General features: G+C 56.8%; 1 protein-coding gene across 1 annotated transcript in view; it reads right to left on the bottom strand.

The window, feature by feature from the left end:
- The window catches only part of CUX2 (cut-like homeobox 2), a 195,402-nt gene that overhangs the window by 31,015 nt on the left and 140,789 nt on the right, over nt 1–23,598 (bottom strand). The window contains exon 5 of the mRNA XM_012730883.1: nt 8,822–8,900. Coding sequence (XP_012586337.1) covers nt 8,822–8,900 — 79 coding nt within the window. The remainder of the gene's footprint in view (nt 1–8,821; nt 8,901–23,598) is intronic.

Genomic DNA, 23,598 nt, shown 5'->3' with positions numbered 1-23,598 from the left:
AGGGGGGAGGGAAATGCACTGGACGATGGTGATGGCACACGGGTGATCTGGAGATGGGAAGCCCACGGGGATTGCAACTGAGATGGAAAAAGGCACAAAATGATGTAAAAATAACCTATTATATTATTAAAAAAAAAAAGGGGGTACCACTGTGGCCCCAAGCTGCCCGGGCCTTAGGACCAGGGCAGCCGCTCTCACACCGCAGCCCCCTCCGCTCTCGGCCGGTCGGACCCCGTCTCAGGGCCAGTAAGTCCGCAGACACGGAGATGAGGCTCAGGGCGCGGGGGCCTCGCTCAGGGCGCGGGCAGGGCTCGGCTCGCTGTGCCAGGCCTTCCTCCCAGTCCGTGAGCCAGCGTGGGTGCGGCGGGCGGGTCTTACCCGTAGCACAGAGGTGCCTGCTGGGGCTGCCTTGGCTCTGCAGCTCGCTTGCTGTGTGCCTCTGGGCAAACAGCAGACCTCTCTGGGCTTCCCTCAAACTCCCGTTACAAGTGTGTCGTGTGGCAGCGCAGGCAGAGGGGTGGGGCCGGGCCTGCCCCCGGGCTGGGGTGTGCAGGAAAGGCGCCGCTCAGACACCTTCCCAGGGAACCTGACAAAGGCGTGATGGGGGAGTCCTCCATCCCCGGGCTGCCGCGGGGAGGCTGCGGGCTGACGCCGGCTGACCCGCAGAGGCCTGCCGCCCTGATATGGCCCAGCTCTCGCTCCGCTTCCCGAGCAGGGTCTGCGCCAGGGGCCGTGCGTGCCGGGGACAGTGCCCAGCACCCAGAAGACTCCGGGAGCGGGCCGCCGGGCGCTCCCCTCCCACGAGGGGCTGGCTGCAGTGTCCAGGTGCTGCTCCCGGAGGCCACCACAGTCCGGCAGGGGTGGCCGCGCCAGTCACTGCGGCGGAGGCCAGCACGGGCACCTCCATGTTACAGGGCCGAGCAGTGTCCCCGATCGGCACGTGGACGCCACAGTCCCGCGCGACCGCATTTGGAGACGGGCCAGGTTATAAAGCGGGGAGCGAGTCCCGCAGGACTGAACCCCAGGAGAAGAGACCGGCACCGTCCCCGAGCAGAGGGAAGGTCAGCTGAGGACACAGCAGCAAGGCTGGCCAGCAGGGCCTGCTGCCAAGACCAGGCTCGGCGCCTCCAGGCCGGAGGGATTCTAGAGTGCCAGCCCCTGGCCACGCGGCCCGGGGCTCCCCGCCAGCCTGCTGGGGCTTCCTGGGGCTGCGCTTGCTGGTCCCCTAACCAACCTCCTCCCGCCCCCTCGCCCCCGGGGTCAGACCGCGCCCCTGTCTGCAGCCCTCCCCTGCCTCCCCTCTCCTCCATAAGGGTCTCGCCCAGCAAACCTCGCGCACACCCAGAGCCATCTGTCTGCTTCCCAGACCAGCACTGGCCCCCGGGGCCTCAGTTTCCCCGTCGTAAAACGGGACAGTCACAGGGTCTCTTCGGAGCCTCCGGATGTGACTCCAGAGTGGGTGTGGGCAGCCCCAAGTGGGGAGCCCACGGACCTGCTGCCCTCAGCCTGGCTTTGCTGCGCGTCTGTGGGGGAGGGGCCGGCGGACAGTGCTCAGTCCAGGCCAGGGCAGCCAGCGACGGTCCAGCGGGCCCCGGGCAGCGTGGACACGATGGCTTTATCCTCAGGGCAGTGAGGGACACGCCCTCATTTCTCTTTCAAAGGCCCATCTCAGCTGGTGGGCGCCTGTGGGGCTGCGTGGGGAGCCCAGATGGGCATCACTGGGATGGACAGTGCCCCCCGTGCATGTCTTTCGGGAGCTTCAGAACACGACCTGCATTTGGAAACAGGGTGCTGGCAAATGAAATCTGAGGTCCAGTGGATCACCGATGACAGCCACTGGGTCTTTATAAGAGGAAGGACACCGAGGGACACAGGTCCTCTCAGCGCTTCCCGAAGGAGCCGGCCAGCGGACACCTTGACTTCAGGACCCCGGAGAAGACGTCTGTGCTGTGTTGCATGGCCGGGCCTCCCCGGGCCACTGGAGTCCGTAGCTTGGGTCTCTGCCTCCTCTTCTGACAAGGACACGGTCTCGCTGGACCAGGGTCCACCCTCACGACCTCCTCTTACCTTGACTCATCCGCAAAGGCCACAGGTGGCAGCGGTTAGGATGTCAAAGACATCTTTTGGGGGACCCACGTTCACCCAGAACGTGTGGCTACTGACCGAGTGGGAGCGGCTGGACGGAGGCCCCAAGGCCAAGGGTCCTCACGTGTCTAGCCAGCCCCTGCGGCTGCACCCCTTGACGCTCTGGGGAGACAGGCTGTTCCAGAGAGGGAGCAGCAGCCCTGGGCTCCCGTCCGCACCGTGGGAGCGCCCCAGGCGGGGCCTGACCACTTCTCAGACCCTGCCTCGGCGTTAAGCCTTCGGTGCGGCCCCTGGCTGGCGCATTCCCCTGCGCACCTGCAGTGTGCCAGACGCCATTTACTCGCTTGCTGTTTCCTGAGCGCCCGCTGTGCGCCAGGCAGGTTCTGGCTCTGGAGAAACATCAGTGCAGACAGCCCCTGCCTTCCTGGGGCGGCGGTCTGGGCGGGAGGCTGGGTAGGGGCCAGATGCGGCCCAAGGGCGCCGGGAGGAAAATCGGGCAGGGCCGGGGAGAGGGCGAGGGGTGTGGGTGGGTGGCGCTCACCAGCTGGAGGGCTCCCGGGCCCACGCAGGAAACGCCAGAAGGGGGGGCCGGGAAGGGAGGCAGGCCCCACCCCCACTTTCCTCAGCCGCCTTTACCCCTTAAGCTAGTCTGTAGTTGCCACCCCCAAGACACGGCGCAGCAGTCTTCACCACTGGCCCGCTTCACGCGTGAGGGCGGGGGGCTCAGTGGCGGTGGTGAGGCCCCGGGGGACCCCGGGGGACTTTGGGTGCTAGTTTGACCTGCTCCCCCTCACCCCCCCAGGCCGGTCTGAAAATAGCTGCTCTGGAGGGGGAGGGGAGAGCGTGGGCGGAGGGCAGGCCACTCGCTTCTGGCCTGCAACCCTCCCAGCTTCAGCGTCCACCCACCCGGGCGTGCGGACACCCCAGTGGGGACACCCCAGTCCACACTGTGAGGCTGGGGACTGGCCAGGCGCCCACCCATACCTTGAGCCAAAACGTCCGGAAAATGACATTCCTCACCTCTCCCCCCAGCTGCGTGTGCCAGGCCGCACGCACGGTCTCGCATTCGAGCCCAGATGAAGCAAGCGAGTCACCACCCCGTGGCCAGAGCTGACACTCCCAAAGTCGCTGAGCCAGGGGACTGGCAGCCAGCGCGGCACCAGCCCGCTCGCCAGCCGCGCGAAGGTTCTCCGCCCTCACCTGTCCCGATGGGCGTCTGTGTGTGTGTTTTATAACTTAAATACACTCTGGAGTAATAAACAGGATCTGTAAACAGATCCTTGGCTCTGTATCATAAACAGGCGGTGCTTTGACCATAAAAATAAACACAACGAATAAAACAAATAAAAGAGAAAGCTGATGTTATTAAATTCAAGTCACGCCCATTGCCTGCCCGAGACCTGGAGCCTGAAGCCAGCTCTGCCGGCTTAGAGCGGAGGCTCACGGGTGGTGCCCAGCGACGAGGAAGCAGACCCCGGGGTGACCGTTCACTTTCGGGGTTATGCCAGGCACCGCGAGATGGCTCTGAGGCCGGGTGGCCTCACCCGGGGAGTGCTGGGCCGTGAGGACCCCCGAGCTACGAAGCGATCTACGTCCTCCCTGGCATCTGACAACCCCCTGTCCTGGTGTCCACGCTGGGTCCAGAGAAGGGACAGGGTGTCCCTGCCGTCCTCATCTGCAGCCGGGCAGCTGGGCTTCTGCCGGGCTCAGGCCTTCCTGGAACCTCCCAGCCAGACACGGGGCGGCCCAGAGTCTCCCTGCTCTCTCCCACCGCCCTCCACTTTGGTCCTGCAGCGCAGACGGTCACTCTATAGACAGGGCAGTGGCAGCCGGCATCAAACGGCCTCAGGTCCCGCCTGAATCAAAAGCCAAAAACTGGGGACCCCGAATCAGAAGCGCTTGACGCAGCAAAGCCTTCGCATTCATCGAGCTCGCTGGCATCGTGGCACCTGCCCCCCAAGTGCGGGGTGGGGCGGGGCGGGAGGGGCGGCGGGAGCCGAGCTGTCTTACACATCAGCTCTCTCTCGATGGCTGCATCAACCGCTTAACAAAACGACTAATGCATTTTGGCTCCTAAGCCCCTGGAGGATGCTGCCAGTGGGTTCACAACACTTTAATACCGCACCAGGCACCCCGAAGCGGGAAGCTGGCCCGGGCCCCCGGGTTCCACCTTCCGCCCCGGCTCATGCTGCTTTTTCTTTCCGAAAGTGTCTTTGGGGTTAGAGGAGCGAGCTGGGAAGCCAGGAGAAGCTGTCTCATTCCTCCCACCATGTCCATCTGAAGGAAAGTGCATTCAGAGCTTTTTTAGGAAAGCTGGAGCCGGAAAGGCTGTCCGAGAGGCTGTTGAGAAACATATATGCAGAAGTATGCACGCGCCCTCCAAAATATCTCGACAGAAGCCTTCTCCCATCTGGGCCGGCCCCGGCGCCCGTGGGTGGGAGCCTGAACTTTTGGACGGCAGATGGGTGTGCACCCTGCGGGGGTGGGGAGCCAGGTGTGGCCCCCCGCTCTCCTCCGTCCCCCCACGGCCAGGGTCGGCCGCTTGGGGTCCCCTGGCTTCGGCAAGGGGGGTGGGGGGCTGGAAGAGCCGCCACGGACAGCGACACTCGCCGAGACTACACTTTGCCCCTCGCCTCAGCCTCCAGCGTACCGGAGGGAAGCTCGCTTTCCCGCAAGGACAGGGATTCAGGGAGGGCGGTGGGGGTTCAGGGTGGGGGGCTGCACTGCTGAGCCGCCTGGCCCGCCCCCCCTTCTGGCACACTTACTGGGTCCCAGCATCAGGCCGGGCGCTCTCATTAACCCTCTGCGGAGCCTTAGCGAGGCGGGGTGCAGTGCAGCGAGGCGGGGTGCAGTGCGGGCAGTGGCTCTGAGGAGGGGCGCTCCTGGCTGCGAGGTGTGGCACACAGGGGCAAAGCCCTCCACAGTTAACAGCCCTCTGGGGGTGCCCGCAGCCTTAGCCTCCCACCTTAACGGGGTGAACACCCTCCGGCTGACCTTGCAGGCTCCCCCTCTCCTGGTCCCCAGCACCCACAGCACCAGCTTGACAGGCACAGGGGAGAAGGAGAAGGGGGAGCGCCAGGCGGGCGATGTGACGCGGCTCCTGCAAAATCTGGGCTGCGGGAATGCTCACCCACTAGATGGCGGCAGAAGCAGCCGCCTGGGAGGAAACAAAGCTAAGTCCTTAACCTCCCTCACTGCTTCTATCAATATTTATTTCAGATGGTTCAAAGATCCAAATAAAAGAAATTAAGATAACAAGAGTACTTAAGAAGCCCTAAAATTGGATACAAGAAGGGGCTCAAAAACATGACCTAGAATCCAGAAGCAAACGTTTGGAAAGGTTCCTGCTGTCTTCAAGAAGTAGCTGAGTGCCTGCTGCATACCGGATGAGAGACTTGATCTGAATGGTGTCTACCAGGACAAAGGTTAACATCCCTAATATATAAAGAGCACCTGCAAATCAATAAGAAAATGATCTCGCAGATGGAAAAACGGGACAAGGGAACATGAATCAGAAAGTCACAAAAAATACACACGCCTGGCTCCTAACATAGGAAAAGCTATTTAATGTCACCAGGAAATAAATGAATGCAAAATAAGCTGGTAGGAGAAAATATTCTCCTTTCTGGCCACGATCCTGCGTTTACGGCCACCATGTATTTTCCTTCCCACGCTTTCCTCTTTCACCTCGGAACTACAGCTACACGGCAAGCTGTGCTCCAGAGCACCCCAAAGCTCCAGAGCACCCCCAAAGCCAGCAATGGAGAGGTGGGCTCAACAAAATACAACACAGACACACAAGACTACTGGCCACAAGGAGCCGGCGCGCCTCGGGCGTGGTGAGCACGTAGCGAAACACGGATGCTGGTGGTGGGAGAGGGCTAGGTTTCAAAACAGTGCAAGGAGGATGAGAGGCCTTCCTGGCAGTGAGCAGGGGGAAGGTCTGAACGCCAACCCCACACTGTTCGCACTGCGTTTCCGAGTGTGGCTTCCCCTCCTTTCTACTCTGCTGTGTTCTGAAAGTGATGGAGCCGCATTTAACTTTTATCACTGGGGAGAAAATGTAAAACCACTCAACACCATAAAGCATGTTCCTACTTCACAGACCTGGTCACCCTGTCAACTCAACTGCTCACCGGACGTCCTTGACAACAGCAGAACCCTGTGAAACCAACAGCTGGAGCTTCCAGTTCGTGTGACTTACACCCCGGTGTCAGCTTTGCAAGGACGGCCATGATGGGACCCCGCTAAGGGCTTTGAGGCTCAGTGCATCGGATCCTCACGTCCACCAGCCCACAGCCTCTATTTTTATCCCTCTTTTAACCACACAGAAATCAGAGCTCAGACAGGCTCGGACCCAGGCCAAGGTCACACAGCGCAGAAACAGCAATCGTGGGGTCCCCCCAGCTGTGTCTAATGTTGCTGCGTCTGAGCCCCTACATGGATCCGTGTTAACCCCTCCCAAAAGAAGAAAGAGGCAGAGACAGCAGTTCCTGCGTGGACTCTTTGAAAACCAGAACAAGGCAGAAGACCCTCTGGGACACTCACCTCCTTCTTCTCTCTCCAGCAGTGTTCGCCTGCCTCTGCTCTTATTTACGCTTTCTTTGGTTTTACCGTTCTCTCTTCTCTCTCTCTGCTTTTAGCTAATCACTCAGTTAACAAGTTGGCTTTCTGAAGGTTGGGTCGGTACCTAGTGACTCCGAGCGCGATAAAGAAATCAGCCGTCACCGATACACAAGTCAGAAAGGTTTAAATCAAATCATCCTCCACAACAATGACATTAATTATGCTTTTAACACGTTTTACTGCTTTTTTTCTCACTTCACGCCACATCTGTGTGAACAATATCCAAAAGATTTACGGTTTTCTTTCGTAATTACAGACATACAGGCTGCACACTTATCAAAATACTTGCTGAGCAATCACACTCTATCGCATTCTCTGCCAAAGATTTGTGTTGGCAGTAGTCATTCAAAACAAAAATGTTGAATCAGGACTTGTGTGGCTTTGGGTATGTGTGTGTGTGTGTGAGAGAGAGAGCGAGAGCATTTCGACAAATAATTTGCCTGTCAAGAAATGCAAAAGCAGGAGTGTGTGTACCCTGGCAAAAATGTCCAGGAGTGTTATTTTTACAGAGGGGCTGGGGGAGGCGGGAGGACAGTCAGCAGAGAAGCTCGGAGCCCCAAAAACACATCTGACATTTGGTTCTTGTGTCTGAGGATAAAATTTAATGAGAACAAAAATATGTCTTCCTAATTCCCCTAAGAAATCATTAAAACATTTTGTTATTCTTAAATGTCTCGAAAATGAATTAGAGGCCCTAGAGGGGCCATTCGTACGGCGCCTCCATCTTCACTCTGCGACTCCGTGACAGCTGGATGTTCGTCTCCCCCCTCTGCGTTTCCGGGGAGCGGAGCTGGGACATGGCGGTGTGGAGTCAGCACTGGACTTAGGAGGACACTTTGGGGAGACGGGTGAGGGGCACCAGCACCTTCCGGGACCTTCTGGGCTCACGTGGGCGCTCTCACAGCCCCTGGCTGGCGGCCTGGTTCTGGCTCTACATCCAGAAAGATGAGGTCCCACCGGGGACCCTCATGTGACGCCTGTTTTTCCAGGGGGCTACAGAGGGCTGCTGCCCTGGGCTTTGGACGGCAGATTACGGAAGCAATGGTCTGTCACCTCTGTCCCCAGAATACACGCCCCCCCCAAGGGCTGCACCCCTTCTGCATCTGCAGACCCCGCCTTTCCCAGAGTCTAGTGCTAGGCAAACAGCTGGTGCTCAGGGAATGTATCCCAGCGAGTAGCCACGTCACAAGCAGAGGCTTTTGTTGAAAAACTACCTTTTCTCACAAACCACCCTTTCTTTTCTGCACCCACGTCTCATCTCTAATTCATGCAACAAGCAATTATTAGGCACCACTGTGTACTGGTTTCATACCAATTTGGCATGACTCAGTCCCGGGCTTGGAGACTCGCGCATATGCTAGGGAAGCCGGACATGTGCTCGACAGTGAGCGTAACCAACACTTAGCAGGCGCCCAGGGCGCGCCACACACCCGGACGCCTCAGAACTGCACGCTGCGATCCCTTTCAGATTACGATGGGGCAGGCTCATGCTGCAGGTCAGTTAATTTCCTTGCACCGGGTTGAAGTGCGCGTGGCCTCGGGGCTGCTCCCCGGAGGTGCAGACGGCGCTGCAGCGCCTGGTGGGGAGCCCTGGGCTCTGAGCTACCTTCCAGAGCCTGTGTCCGGAACCACCGGGCCTGGAGGGCTACCGGGGTGGGAATAAGACGGTCTATTTTTCTAGTTTTTTTGCGGATGCCTCTGATGAGGTGAGATATGTATAGGCAAAAAGGTAGGCAGGAACCCTATGACGCCAGGGACCCGATACAGGCCCGGGGCTGTGTGGGAGGCGCCGGTGAGCACAGGGCGCTCCTCCCCTCCACCAGTGCTAACGCAGCACCGCCGGCCCCCAGTCTGGGCGGGAGAGCACGGGCCATTCGGAAACAAGGACGCTCTGCAGACGTGTAGAGGGGACCCGCCGATTTTAGACATACAGGTGAAGGTTCTCAAACTGCAGCTCCGCGACCCACCCAGAGGTCCTTTCACTGTCCCCTGCCTGCCCGAGAGAAACGACATTCTCTCTCTTCTCTCTCGCATTCTAATGGCACAGGCTCATTTTTTTTTTAAATTGAGGCAGCTTCTTATTCGTTATTTATGATTCCGGTGGTCTTACCTGGCGCTTCAATCAACTGCTTGTAAACACTCAGGAACGCGGCCTCAGCCTCCTGACTTCTCTTACTAAGGGCCACCACCTTTGGAAACAAGAGAGAAAGTCACGTGTCACCACGGCACCGGAGTCTACGAGCAGATCTGGTCAGTGCCCACATGGACAGGCTAGGGGCAGAGAGCAAGTGGAGGCTCAGGCCCGGGCGCCACACCACCCCTCCGCTGCGTGGCTCAAGCACCTCCCTCTTCCTCTCTGATCCTGTTTCCTCATCTGCAAACTGGAGAGAAATGACAAAGCCAGCTGCCTCGGGTTGCTCTGGGGGGCACGAAGCGGCATGTGACGAAGGACTGAGCACAGAAGTGTCCGGTCAGTGCCCGTGGCTGATGGACACGTGGTCACGGCAGAACCCAGTGGGGGGGAGCGGCCCCCGCACACCTGTTCTCTAGCTCACCGTCTCTTGCTTGGCCAGCGAGACTCCAAGCCCTCTCCGGGGCTCAGCACCTCCTCACCCCCACTCCCGACTCCGACGCAGGACGCTGGCTCTTGGCGGCCAGGCCCCTGGGCCCGGCGCACACAGGCCCCCTTTCCTTTCTCCCCGAGGAGCTTCTGGGCGGGACTGACTATTCTCTCTGCGCCCATCCACCGCTTCTGCTGGCCCAACTGCCAAGGACGAACCTGGCAGAACACCGACGGGTCAGTGACTTGTCTTCGGAGCTGGGCTTTAATTACAGGACCCAGTGACCCCCAGTGGGGCAGTGTGTCTGTTTTTGAATTCCTCCCCAGAGTTAAGTTCTGTGAGCACCTTCTCTGGTGCATACACGGTCTCAACATTGTGTGTTGAGCGCCAGGTCCAGTGGGTCGCACTAACTCCGGGTCCCGTGACACCACCCTGCAGAAACGGCGGGGCCTGTCTTGTGTCGCTCATTCACAGGGGCAGACTGAGTAGCAGAGAGAAATCCCAGTTTCACCAGTAAGAGCTGTGTGCTCTTGGGCCAGGTGCTCCCTTCAAGCCTTGACTTCCCCTTCTGCAAAAGGAGACATACATGACAACCTCCCGCAGGAGTTGCTGGGAGATCCGACAGTTTATCACAGGGAGGATTCCTTGCAACACTCGAGACATGCAGCCCGCTGCGAGACAAGTCATCTCTGAGTAGGAAGGACCCTTGCCTCCTTGCCTAGAATTGGGGTTTAGTCCAGGACGGGGTGGTGAACCTCACCCGCGCCCCTCTTTGGTGACCTGAGGAAGTCGCCATGTGCATGGGGGGCAGTCTGAGGTCCGGGGAGTCTGAGGTCAGGGTAGCTGAGAGCGGCGTGTGGCCCCAAGCCCTGGAATCATGTGCACCCCAACCAAAGTGCACCATGAAAGCAACAGACGCATCAGATTTCAAAACTCAGTCCCCAAAAGAGAAAGCCAATAGCTCATCGGCGTGGTGTATATGGATTACATGTTGAAGCAGTAATGTTTTGGATATACTGGGTTGAATAAAATCTATTACTAAAATTCATTTCACCTGCTTTCTTTTACCTGTTACAATGTAGGTACTAGAAAGTGTAAAATTATATCCGTGATCACATGTTATATTACAGCTGGTCAACAGGGCCTGAGGTTTTGACAAGGTCTCTGTTGAATCTGTATCTTTAAGAGCGGGAGAGAGAAATGTATGGTGGGTGCTGGGACTTTACAAAAACAAGTAACAAAAGCTCCTTAAACAGAAAAAAAGCTCACTATTCTGACAACAGTCTCTGGTTTTACCTTCCAGAATGATGGTCACTCGCTCATTAGACAAACACTTCCTGAGCACCTATTATGTGCTCTCACTCTGGACTGAGAACTCTCCCGTGGGGCCCCACGGTGCTCCCAGACTCGCGGGGAGACTCGCACAAAGCAGAGCCCCCAGAGAATTCTTTAATTACAAGTGCTACATGTTTCCAGGGGGCTTCAGGATGTGGAGACTGCAGGGAGGCTGACCTAGTTTGCTAGGTAGAACCTCAGGGGAAGATGGTGGTGGACAAAAAGAATGTTCTAGAATCTAGGCAAAGCGAAAATCACCAAATAGGGGGAGATTTTTAGGCTTGCAGGGATGGACAAGACACAGTTCTTGCTCTGGGGACTGACAGCGGACTGGGTGACACAGCCCTACCGGAGAGAAACCGTAACACAGGAGCAGGTGAAGCAGACATCGGGGCCTCCAGAGTCATGGGAGGAGGGGGGCAGGTAACAAAATTTGGGAGCATCTTGGATGGTCTGATGTTACTACTAACAAACGTACTATCTGGAGTTTACCATGTTCTCACTGCTCTACTCACCATCGTCTCTCCCCACGGACACAGCCACGCTGAAGGCCCTACGGTCCGGACCCCACTGTACGGCCAAGGCATCTCCTGGCTTAGTGACCTGCCCTGCTCGCGCCAGTGATAGTGGCAAAGCAGATCATGCCGGGTCCGTGGGTTCAAGTCACCGTTCTGAATTCAGATGCTGGCTTTTTCCTCTCGGATAGACAGGCCACCGTCCCGGCCACAGGGTGGGTCGGACCCCACGTGCTGTCCCACAGGTCACTATGATTATCCCGGGTCAGGGACTGCGGGGCTAGAGCTAAGAAAAGCCATGAGAAGACAAGCTTTTCGTTTTCTGCTTGTCGGCTAGAGAACACTCACAGTGCAGCCCCCAGTAAGTCTGGCTGCCCCAGCTGGGCTTAGGGGGCCAGGGCCTGGGGAAAGGCTTAGGGCACTCCATTATCTTCTCAGGGAGAGGGCACAGGCCAGAAGAGTCCCTGTATGCTTCTGCAGCCTGCTGATGTCACCCTCTACTTCATGGTGCTCATCAGTGTTTCCTGGTGTGTGATTAAACTGTGTGACTGACCCTTGATGGTGCCTCACCTCCAGGATGGGGCCACCAGCATGGGTGGCCATGGAGGGCTTGAAATGTGACTTCCAAGTTCAGATGGGCTGTAAGACCATAAAATATGGTATTTCTAAGTCTTAAAATGAAAAGAGGAATGTGAACTATCTCGATAATTTTTTAATTGATTACATGTTGTGGGTAGACCGGGTAAAAAATATACACTATTCAAACTAAGTATACTTGCTCCTTTTCACTTTTCAAACATGTAGCCTCAAGAAAACTTTAAATTACACGTGCAGCTGGCCTTATATTTCCACTGAAAGCGCTGGTCTTGTTCAAAGGCTGATCAACTGTGGCCCTTCAGTTTTTTTGTGTAAATAAAACTTTATTGGAACACAGCCAGACACTTTGTTATGTGCTGGCTATAGCTCTTTCATGTTACCAAAGCCAAGTTGCAGAGCTGTGATAAGGCTCTGGTCTCTAAGTTGATAATATTTACTATCTGGTTCTCTACAGAAAATGTCTGCTGACTGCAGTTTTCGAGGTTCATCTAAAGGGAACCTCTAAAGATCAAAAACATCGAGCAATGACACTCAGCTTGTGAGTTCAAGCTCAGAGTTTCCCATAGTAAATAGGGTTCTTGTAGAGAGGTGCCTTTGGATGTCCTGCCTCATTTAATCTTGTCTTAGAGCAGTAACCTGACTCCAGTTTTCGAGGTTCATCTAAAGAGAACCTCTAAAGATCAAAAACATCGGGTAACGACACTCAGCTTGAGAAAGTTCGAGCTCAGGGTTTCCCACAGTAAATAGGGTTCTTGTAGAGAGGTGCCTTTGGATGTCCTGCCTCATTCAATCTTGTTTCAGAGCAGTAACCCCAACTGCTTCTAGAAGGCCAAACTGGATGGCTTCAGGGCCTGACGAGATTGTCCTTCAACTGGGGAGAATACTCGCATCCACTTACAAAGCTTCAGGGGACACATCAGCTGACTTGCAGCAAACTTCCCAAGGAAATTGGTGAAAAGTTGCCTGATAAATCAGCTGATTTTTCTCCTAAGCCCATGGGATGTCTTTTCCAGGGTCTGCAACATACACATTTCACCCATGTGCCCAGAGCAGGTGAGCACAGCATAAATGCAGGCCATGTGTTTCTGCCTCCAGCTGGGCCCCACCACATGGAAGGGCAGGGGAAAGTGTCCAGAACGACAGATTTGGCTTGTGATGGGCAGATCTTTGAAGGCCATCTGGGAAAGGAGGAGGAGGAGGAGGAGGCCAGCCTCAGACACCAAGAAGGTCAGCAGCATAAATAGCTCAGCACCTGACAGCAGCTCAGCAGCCACGCTCCCCACGGAGCTGAGGGGCGATTCCGTTCTGCCCCCGGAGGGAGAGAACAGGTGTGGAGCCTGTTCTAGCCGCCCAGCTCCTGTCTGTCAGGTGGCTGAAAATCACAAACTGCCCTCCCTGTGGCGGGGAGAGCAGCTTGGGCTGAGCTCTTCACAGAGAACAGTGGGAGTTCCCAGAAAGGGCACCCACTCTGAGCTCAGTGCTTTGGAGTCTCCCCCAGGACCACTGTCACGGCTCCCACGTCCCAGGGCGGGGCCAGGGGAGCTGTGCCGCCTGCCTGGGTGACAGACCTGGAGTTGGGTGAGGTTTCATGATGACCCCCCCACCCCCAAAGCCCGGCATGGCCATATGGGGCGGCCGTCACAGGTGTCTCATTGATCGAATGGGAACGGCGTTAAGCCACACCCGATGGGGTGGGCGGCGGGGGTGGCAGGGCCCAGACCTGCAGCCTGCTCTGTGGGTTAGCACCAGGGGCATCAGCACACGGAAGACGCAAACGAGCTCTTCAATGTGGTTTAATCCAACGCCTTTGGCTTCAGAGCTTCCCCCAGAGACCTGGAACCGGGGTCCCACGGAATACACCTTGAGAACAGCTTCCCTCCACCCCTCGGCCCTGGGGTTTGGCCTCTCTTCCCCTGAGGGTCATGTGCAAGACCCTTAGCTTTCGAGGACTATTCGGACCCCCGCCACCTGTAGATGGGGTCACAGTTACCTGGTTGGGATGAGCAGAGAACTGGTACCACTAGTGACCGATGACTGAGTTCTGTCAGGCACTGTGCTAGGAGCACAGCACACTATTAACTCGCACCGCTCGCACCTGGTGGGGAGGTTGCTGCCCATTAAAGAGATGGAGTGGGGCGGGGGGCGCAGAGTGTGAGGTCACACTGTGCGGGACCTGGGACTCAGGTCGGGCTTCTTCGGACTCCGAAGCTCCACTTGGGACTGAGCCTCTGGGGGGTGTCTGTGGAAGGGGTTGGGATATCTGAGAGAGCTGGGGGAGCCAGGGGCCCAGAGGTGCCTGCAACCCCGTCCTCAGCAGAAGCACTGCCTCGCATCTTGCAGTACTGGCTGAGGTCCCCGCTCCACGGCGGTGCCAACGCTCTCTGCCTGAATCACTGATGCAGCTGAGCAGATGAAAATTACAATTTAATGTCAGAGCTTAAATAAGAAATAAGAGTCTGACTCTTGTTTTTGGACACTGTTGCTGATCCGGGCTCTCAGTGCCAGTGCACATGGGGCCCCATCTGGTCTTCTGAAGCCTCAGGGGCATCACCTGGAGGGTCACCGGGGTCTCCGGAGGCCCCGATCTCAGGGTGGCTCAGAAGCCAGCAGCAGCCGGTTCCGGGGCTGCCATGGTGAACAGAATCATCATACTTGTGCCACTTGTTTGCACTGGTGGATGTCGATCACCAAATCACTTTAGATCTCCAGGTGTAAGTCACTAATTCAAGTTGGAGGCTTGAGCTATGGGGCACCCCAACGCCCAATTCTAGGGCTGGAGGTTCAGCTTCTGGGGCGCAAGGACATAGCAGCTCTCCATCACCGATGGGTATTTGACTTCCTAGGACTAAGATATCCTTGGACAGCAGGGAGGGAGAAGCCAGCAGGCTGGGATCGTCAATGGACACACAGCTGTAGAATGGCGGGCAGAGGCCAAAGGAGGAAAAAGCATGTATTCGACAGCAGTGGCTGAGATCTCTGCAAGCAGCCCCCTTCCGGGAGGATGCACTTCCGCCACCAGCCAGTTCCCATGAATGCCTTGGGGGTGCGGGCAGGCGTGAACGCCCCCTTCCCCTGTATCGAACCCACACCCGTCCAGTCTCAGGCCGCCTTCTCATCCCGGGGCCATCAGCTTGGAGGTCTGAGTCCGAGCAGGGGACACGGAGCCTGCTCCCTGCTGTGTTCCCTTCAAGCGGCCTGTATTCAGCAGGCGCTCAATAAAGGCAGGCTGAAGAATGAGCATCGCCCCTGGGGCTGGGGCCCCCTCTTACAGCCGTCTGATTGTGGGCAGAGGGGACCATCCTGGGGCAGAAGCAGGGACACCAGGGAGGTGGCAGGGGTGTAGGGGAAGGGCTCAGGTTCTGTATGATTCTGAAGGTCGAGTGGCAGAATTTGCATAGGGAGCACAGAGGAGGGGGAAGGGCAGGAAATGCACAGGACACCCCACAGCTCGGGCTTGAACACCCTGGATGGGGCTTGAATGGCCATGGCTATGGTTTCTCCTGCTGGACGGGACCGGCCAGGAGTGGCCACTCACCAGCCCTGCCTGAGTGATCGAATGCATAAGCGCAGTAAGAAGGAATTTAAGAAGCTGCCCGGGCTAATTCTTCGCCAGTATAAACTTAAGGAAAATGCCACATCCAGGAGGAAGGCAAGTGGCACCCTGCAAGGGGCCCAGACAAGCCGCCCCTGTTTCTTTTTCTCAAGGCCACATTCGCTGACAACATGGTTCAGATTTCAGGTGTACAATGTCTCGCCTCAGCAGCTGTACTTTTCACCCTGAGCCCAGCACCTAAGCTGTTATCTTGAAAGCTCTGTGGACGCCTCTCTCAGACTGATGAAGTGGCTTTGGCAGGATGGCAGGGTGGGGTGGACCCGTGGCCAAGGTTTGCCCCAGACATCCCCGCAGCCCAGGGAGGACAAGCTCAGGGCAGGAAACAGGAAAAGCTGGACCTGGGAGTGAGTGGACCTGGTTCTGGTTGCAACGGGAACCCCAGTCCCTGTTCACTGTGAAACACGTCACTCTGCCGGCCTGTGCCTCAGTTTACCCACTGTAAACTGAAGTTACTGGGCCTGAGGACCCTAACTCAGCTTGCACTGGCCAGACGCTTTCCTGCCCAGGCACCAAGCCACACTCCTTGGGGATTGACATCAAAGGCAGCACAAAGCCTGGGAACCCCACCCCGGCTCAGATGGAGGGTGCCCCTGCCGGGAGAGCAGGAGGCAGGAGAGAAAAACACCGTGCAATTTTATTTTAATATTTGTAATTATTCCCAGGCTAAAAATAAGGCATGGGGCAAAGTGTTTTTAAATGTCGGCACTAATGAACACTTTTTATCCAACATAATTCAAGGCCCCCAAATGCCTTCAACGTCAGTGCCCTGAGCTCTCACGAGCGGTGCCTCACGCAGGGCTGGCTTTCACGGCTCAGAAACAGTGCAAAAATGAAACGTCCCACCAGCGCGGGCTGCCAGCCCTGCGATTAGCAACAGTATAATCATCAATTATGTCCAATCCCAAACTACTGATTTTATAATTATCAAATGAAGTTCTAACTTCTCACCTCTGCTCAGTGGCAACTAATATAATCTCTCGGTTCAAAAGGAAGCTTTCTGCCTTGCGTTTCTCTCTCTCTTCTGGAGAAAAGAATTTGCAGTCCTCCACGTAAGACTGCATTTAAATTGCTTGTCACTCAAAACAAAGGCGAACTGCTCATCTGTAATTCACCAGCCACCTGAACACACTGCCTGTTTTCCGTTAAGCATCCATGCACTGAAGCACAAAGATCATTTTTCTATTGTTAAAATTGTATAAGCTGGGGCTTTTTTTAGCAGTGCATACACAATTTCACTTCTCTTCTGAGGGCTTCCGGCATAAAAGGGACAGGAGGCTTTCTTTGGTGCCTTTCAAATACATTTTGCTTTGGGGTATTAAAAGAAAATCAACCAGAGGCTCACAGAATGAGCTGCGCCCGCGACTTGCACAGGGGGCAGGACAGCAGTTCGCTCTCCTGTCCGGCCTGGGGTGTGGTCAGAGCAGGAAGCCAGAAGACTGATCCCTTTTTCTGGTTGCTGGAAGCATCTGTGTCCGGCCGCCTCTTGGGGTGACTGAGGACCCCATGACCGTGGCTCACAGAGACGGGTGTCTGGCTGGTGAACTAGGGGAGCAGAGACAGCCGGAGAGTGGGATGGGCTGGTCACCCCAGCCAGGCTCCAGCTGGCCTGACTTTCTGGCTACCCCGCCCCAGAGGCCCACGGCCATTGCTGTGGCCACAGCCAGCATGCTGCCCACTTCCTGTGGCTCAGCCTTGAAGCCTCACTGACAGCTCTACGTTTCTGCCTGGTTAGAATATAATCATAATCATAACGCCTTCCAATTTTAATCTAGAGCTTTATATAATTTACAAAAACCTTTCACAGAAAGGAGTGCATCTGAGCCTCCACCCGCCCCCAGGGGTGGCCCTGGGCAGGGCCTCCTGATGTCAGCCCAGGGAGGCTGATACAGCAGCCCGAGGTCACACAGGCCGGGCAGGAGCAGGGTGTGAGGGGGGAATTCGGCTCAGTGGTTGTGTGGCACGGAGCTGCGGGCTGGTACTTGCGAGGCGCCTCCTCTCCCACACGTGCCTCAAGTTGGGAGTAGCTTTCATTTTGTGCAAATTAGAACAGGCCAAGTTCACCCCTGAAATGGTCCCTCTTGCTGGATAGGCTGTACTTTTCCGAGTGGAGACAAAGAAACGGGGCTCCCAGACCCTCCCTCGGGGTGCAGCGGGTTACAGCACAGCACTAAGAAGCCAGAGCCACTGCAGCATGAGTTCGATCCCCGCCTGCCCCGGAGGAGTCCACATGGTACAACAGACCTCTCCTGACCGCCCGCTGCTCCCCTCAGCAGTGGACTTCGTCATCTGCCTGTTCTGCTCCCCGCTCTGTCTCTGGCGAATCCTCTCACTGCCCCCGAGCCTCTGGCCTGTACCCCCGTTCTGTATGCACATATACATAGATCTGTAAAAAAGAAAAGAAGCGGGGCTCCCGCCAGTCTACCAGAAGCTCCTCAGCCCCAGCCGGCCTTTTCTCAGGGAAAAGAGCGTCCAGGGTCGACACAGGAGAGGAGGCAGCGGCTCTCCTGGATGGCCCTGGGACGCTGGCCCGCACCCCGTCGGAGCCCGGCCCACACAACGCCAGCTGGGCGGGCCGGAGAGTCCTGCCTTGTACTGGCTCGTCCCTGGGACAACCTTTGAGACGATTGTTAGTAATGGGAAAGGCAGGTAAATGCTCTCGGAACTGAAACGGCTCCAAAGTACCGTGTGTGAGTTCTAAAAAGGGCAGCGTGGCGCTGAGAAGCGAGCCCAGCACGCTCGAGGCCTTTCTCGCATCGGCTCACGCAATCACACAGACCACTGTAGTAGCCGAACACCAGGTGACGACGCTGAAGGCAGAATCACCCCGCCTTCCCCACCTGACAGGTGGGGAAACGAGACACCGGAGAGGACGGAACTCGCTCCAAGTCACACGACAAACGCGGACTCGCACCGCGGGCCCCCAGCCTGCGCTCTGAGCCCTGGGAGTAACCGGCTCTCACCCCGGGGTCCGCCGGGACCCTCGGCCGCAAGACCGCGCTCGCTGCCTGTGTGATGTTCATGTACCACGCAGTGGGTCCAACGGGCCCTCTAGTGTTTGCAAAAGATTGGAGTCATCAAAATCCACCAAGTTATACACTAAAAAGATTTTCACATTTTACTGCATGGAAATGATATCGCATAAGGTTCTGTCAGCAAGAAAATATGTGCATATACATGAAACCGGCATGCCAGAGCCACAAGAGTCCAAAATTGCTGCTTTTATGGGGAAACCAGAGAATCTGGTCACCCGCAGAAGAAAGGGGGGTCTGGACAAGGCTGAGAGGAGACACGGGAAACGCACGCAGCTGAGCTTAGCAAAGGCCAGGAGTCGGGGCTGCACAGCACACAGGCTCTGAGCAGCTCTGAGCAGCTGGGCCCTGGGCCCGAGACCAGGACCCCTGGCTGTGGGGCCGGGGGCCAGTCCCTGGGCTGGGGGCGTCTCGGCCTTTCCAACTGGACATCAGGCACAGTGATGAGCAGAGGTGCTGGGAGGAGTGTGGCAGGGGGCGGCTGGTAGAGAGTGACCGCCATCTGGGACCTCTGCGCCTCAGTTTCTCCACCGGAAGGGAGAGACATGGGGACGTGCTTGGCTCACTGCTAAGCAGAGCGTGAGGTCGGCTAAGCTGCACGCGACTCTTGGAATTTCTGGGCAAAGGGTTAGAGGGACAGAGCTGGCACTACCCAGGGGATGTGAGGGCGGAAGCCGCTGGGACTCGGTGGCTGGAGGCAGATCGCCAGCGCTCAGGCTGAGGCCAGCGGTGCGGCAACATCACAGCTGCCCCACCAGAGCCCCCGGAGCACAGGGCCAGGCCCTAAGGGCCCCTGTGGTCCCGGAGCCGGCCCGAGCCCTCGCCCCTGCTCGGTGCCTCTGCATCCCAGCCCTGGAGGGAGGGCTTGCAGGGGCTGCAGGTGGCCGCGGCCTCCCCGATTCCCGAAAGTCCTCCAAAATGCCAGCCCAGACAAGTGCAGCTAAAAAAGCGTGCATGCCCTTTATGGAGAGGCGGCCACCCAAATGCCACGGACGCGCCACCGGCCCAGGCTTTTAAATATAGCAGCGTCCTTTCTGGCCGTCTCTGAGGAGCGGCTCGACACGCCCCACGCCAGCCGCGCCGGCCGGCAGAGGCACGCCTGCCTGCTGCCCGATGAGTGTGGCCGGGCCCTCGCCGTCTCTGACTTCCCGGCGGTGGGCTCAGCTCTCCCAAGTGGGCCCCGGGCCAAGCAGCCTGGGTTCGAGTCCTGGCCCCCGCGCTGTTTTAGGCTCGGGCAGCCATTTGCTTCTACACCCGAGGGTTGTGGTAAGGACTAAGGCGTGTGCTCAGAAATGGCACAGGGAACGGCCTGGGGAGCAGACGAAGCTTCGTGGATACCGACTGCACCGTGTTTAGTAGCTGTGTTCTCCCACGTGAAAAGCACTGAGCTGAGAATAAACTGTCGCCCCACCTGCAAGTCCTAGAGGAAGAACGAGACAGACCGGGGAGGGCACAGGGCAGCAGCACCCTTCCGGGCACAGGCTGGCGGAGGGCTTCCGGGCGGAGGCGGCACCAGGCCACCGAGGGTGGGCGGGAGGGGGATGAGCAGAGGGGCAGGGGTGGTGGGCGCCCAGGGGGGAGGCGAGAAGACACCCCTCCACGCCCAGGGTCGCAACGGGAGGTCCAAGTCCTCACACATATTTGGTTTTGTTCAAATTTATAATTTTTTTTTAGCCAGCATGTAAAGTAAAATGAGAAGATTTCCCGTAAGATCCGGTACTCCTGGAGAAACGGGGAAATGCGGCCTCACGGGCCGGCATGACAGCAGCAGCCGCCGCACGGGAGCCTAAAAGTTCTCACAAAAGCCCCACACGTGGGTGAGGCGACGCTGGAGACGGTTTAATGACTGGTTACATGGGGAAACAGAGACGGCCCCCGTTTCCGTGTTTGCCACTCCCGCGGTATAAACACTCCCCGTCCCCGCTCCATGGCAGGTGCAACGATCACCTCTCCTCATGTGCGGAAACGGGCCAAGAGGGGCCCAGAGTCCGGCCCGGGGCCACACAGCGGCCCCCACCGCGTGCTGCAAGAGGGGAAGGCAGGAGCCCGCGGGAGCTGAGCCCGAGCCACGGCTGCAGCGGCGCAGATTCGGCTTGCCTCCGTCCCCACCCCTCCCTGTCGCTCCCCTGGTCGAAGCTGCCTCTTCAGCTAGCCCTGTGGACTTGCAGCCCTGCTTGGGACGCGAAATGTCACCCTGCCCTCTGGGAACCTCACCAGGTACCTGAGCACAAACAGAAGGACACCAGGCCCGGGAGAACCGGCTTCTTTTTCTCCAGCCTATGGCTCTACCCCAGCACCTGACACAAAATACCAGAACACACCCGTTCGTTCAAAGGTTCCCCACTTTTTTTTTTTTTTAAAGATTTATTTATTTGTGTATACAGAACTGGGGTACAGGCCAGAGGCTTAGGGGCGGCGAGAGGCTTCACCAAAGACAGAGCGGGGAACAGAACAGGCAGATCAACGAAGTACACTGCTGAGGGGAGCAGCGGGCGGGTCAGGAGAGGTCTGCCACACCATGTGGTCACCTCCGGGGCAGGCGGGGATAGAACTCATGCGGAAGCGGCTTTAGATTCTCAGTGCTGTGCTTTAACCCGCTGCGCCACCAGGGAGGGCCCCAAGGTTCCCCACTTTTTACTGGTTTTTTTCTTGGCCAGGGGCATGAAGAGTGTCACCTTAGTGGAAGCAATTCTCCTGCCCCCTTCTCAGCTCCTGCCACCCCATACGATAGAACCTGGAAGCAACATGACGCATAGGGGAAAAACATGACAGCCAGTTAGGTGACTGCAGGCTGGAATGCAAGAGCTGCTGCGGCCGCTGGCCTGCTGGGAGAGGGCGACCCACTGAGCAGGGCCGGGCTCGGACGGGAGCCTTGTGCTGTTCCGCAGAGACAGGCAGCCCCGTATCCCAGCTGAGCGCCCGGACGGCAGCAAACGGGACAGGCATATACTCGGTGGGAAAGTGGAAATCATCAAGTACGAGTAGATTCATGGAAGCAATTTAATTACCTGGCACAGCTATGACATCTCTTGGTTTCCGTTTCCATTATTAACGATGAATGTTAACTATCAGAGGACATCGGCTGAGGCTTCCCGACCTGCTGGCGGGCGGGGTAGGTGCCCCAGGCAGCCAGACCTGCTGCTCACTGGCTCGGCTGCTCAGGGCTCCAGCAGACCCGTCTCCATCTTGGATCCAATTAGGAGGTGCATCACGTACCCGGCGATGGGAGCGCCCAGCACCCCGCCTCTGCCAAAGGTGACTTGTCTGAAAGGTGGAACCTCGACGTGACGGGGCTCCAGGTCCACCCGCTCATGTGCGGCAAATCCAGGGGACAGAGGGACACATCACGCCACCCCACGGGGGAGGTCTAGAGGGAGGTGACCCCCGCGGCTGCGAGCCTAACTGGGCAGCACAGCGCTCCCCAGACACGCGGGAGACTGGAAAAAACATGGCGGGCTCTCCGGGCTGAGGCAGGAGCAGGGACGGCGCTTTTGCCCTGAGAGGCCAGGACCCCGGTCCTCTCCCCTCTCTAGGTTGACGGTCTCGGTTTCCTCAGTGTGCCCCCAAAACGCCAGAGGTAGCAAATGTCACTGGCTAAGCTCAAGACCAGTGTGAGATCAGGGGCAAACCCCCAGGAAAAACTTGACCTTACCTCCACAGATAAACCTTAAAAACATAGAAAAAGAAAGGACGGGGCGGCGCTTACAGATGAAAAGATAGAGATTATGTGAGGGGAGGCTTGGAGCGGGTGAGTGAGCGGGTGAGTGAGGCACTTACACCTGCGGAGGAGTAAAAATACGTCAGAAGTGACCGACAAGGTAATTTAAAATGCCTCCAGAGAAGCAGCATGGCCGACCTGCAGCTTACGACTTTTCCACTCTACAGCCGCACGCTCAGCACCACTCGGCACCCCGGTGAGCCCAGCGCCTCCAAACCAGCACGCCGGGCGCCCTACTTAAGGGGCATGTCAACCCGACCCCAATGTCAACCCGACCCCATCGTGTCAGGGGTGTGAGCCCCGACGCGGGCCAGAAATGACGAAAGAATGATTTCCTGACCGGGGCCGCAGCAACTCTGGGTATTGGCTGCTGTTAAGAAACGATTTAAAAACGGAGGCGAGATTGCGACTATGTCTGAGAAGAGAGTCCTTTTACTTTAGACCCACACTAAACTGTCTGGGGGCGAACTGATACAATAATTTGGATTTGCTTCACAATATTCCAGGGGGATAAGAGGGAAGTGATTATGAACAAGTCGTTGTTGAAACGGTGTCCTTTGGACTCATTATTTTATTCCTTACTTTGGTAGGTTTGAAATTTCCTACAGCAGAGAGTAAAAGAAAGAAGGGGGGGGGGAGGGAGAAAAGGAGAGAGGAAAAGGAGGGTCGGTTGCAGGAAGAAACACATTCTGAGTCAAATTTGGCCTCTCCAGTGGTCTGATCCAGAACACCGGTCGGCAAACTTTTTCTGCAAAGGGCCAGAGTCAATGTTTTCGGCTTTGTGGATCAAATGGTCTCTGTCAACTGTTCAGCTCAATCACACACAATGTCAGTGAGTGGCTGTTGCTTTGTGCCAATAAAACTTTATTTGTAAAAACAGGAAGTGAGTTGTGTTTGATCCCTGGGCTATAATTTTCCCCACCCTTATCTAGAAGGATATTAACTGAATTCAGCCTCACTACTTATTTGCTGTCATGACCTCAGGAAAGTCACCTAAACTTTCTGAGTCATAGTTTCCTCTCTAAAGCGCAGACAGTAACATTAAGTGTATCCAGCCAGTATTAAAATCAGATGCTGAGTGGAGCTTGGTCCATGTCAAAGATTGGAGATCTCAACAAACAGCAGTGTTCATGGTTGTGTTCTCTGCTCAGACAGTATCAGGCACGTAATAGAAGCCCAATAAATGTGTGCTGGAGTGACGAATGATTATTATGTCTGCCACCATCAAGCGAAGAAAGCTCGGATGGACGGAAGGATGGGAGAACACGATCTTCTTTCGGAATCCAAAATGTCAGGGTCTCCTTGCCTTGTTCCGTGAAAGAGAAACACTTGGAACAATCTGAGTCCCGGCTATAGGCAGGTAGCTCTTAAGAACTCCCTAGGGGCTGTACAACTGAAGATTTCCTAAAGATTGGAAGCACTCCAGGTGTGCTAGATCTGAGCTCAGCTCTCAGGTGATGATCCCGGGAGGCTGACCACCCCAAACTCTGTTGAATGGTGTCGCAGAAACAGAAAACCC

The sequence above is a fragment of the Condylura cristata genome, unplaced genomic scaffold (genome assembly GCF_000260355.1).
Source record: "Condylura cristata isolate star-nosed mole 26May11 unplaced genomic scaffold, ConCri1.0 scaffold00029, whole genome shotgun sequence".
In the NCBI taxonomy this organism is placed as follows: domain Eukaryota; kingdom Metazoa; phylum Chordata; class Mammalia; order Eulipotyphla; family Talpidae; genus Condylura; species Condylura cristata.
The sequence above is the reverse complement of the archived record's forward strand: the minus strand, read 5'-3'. Positions and strand labels throughout refer to the sequence as shown.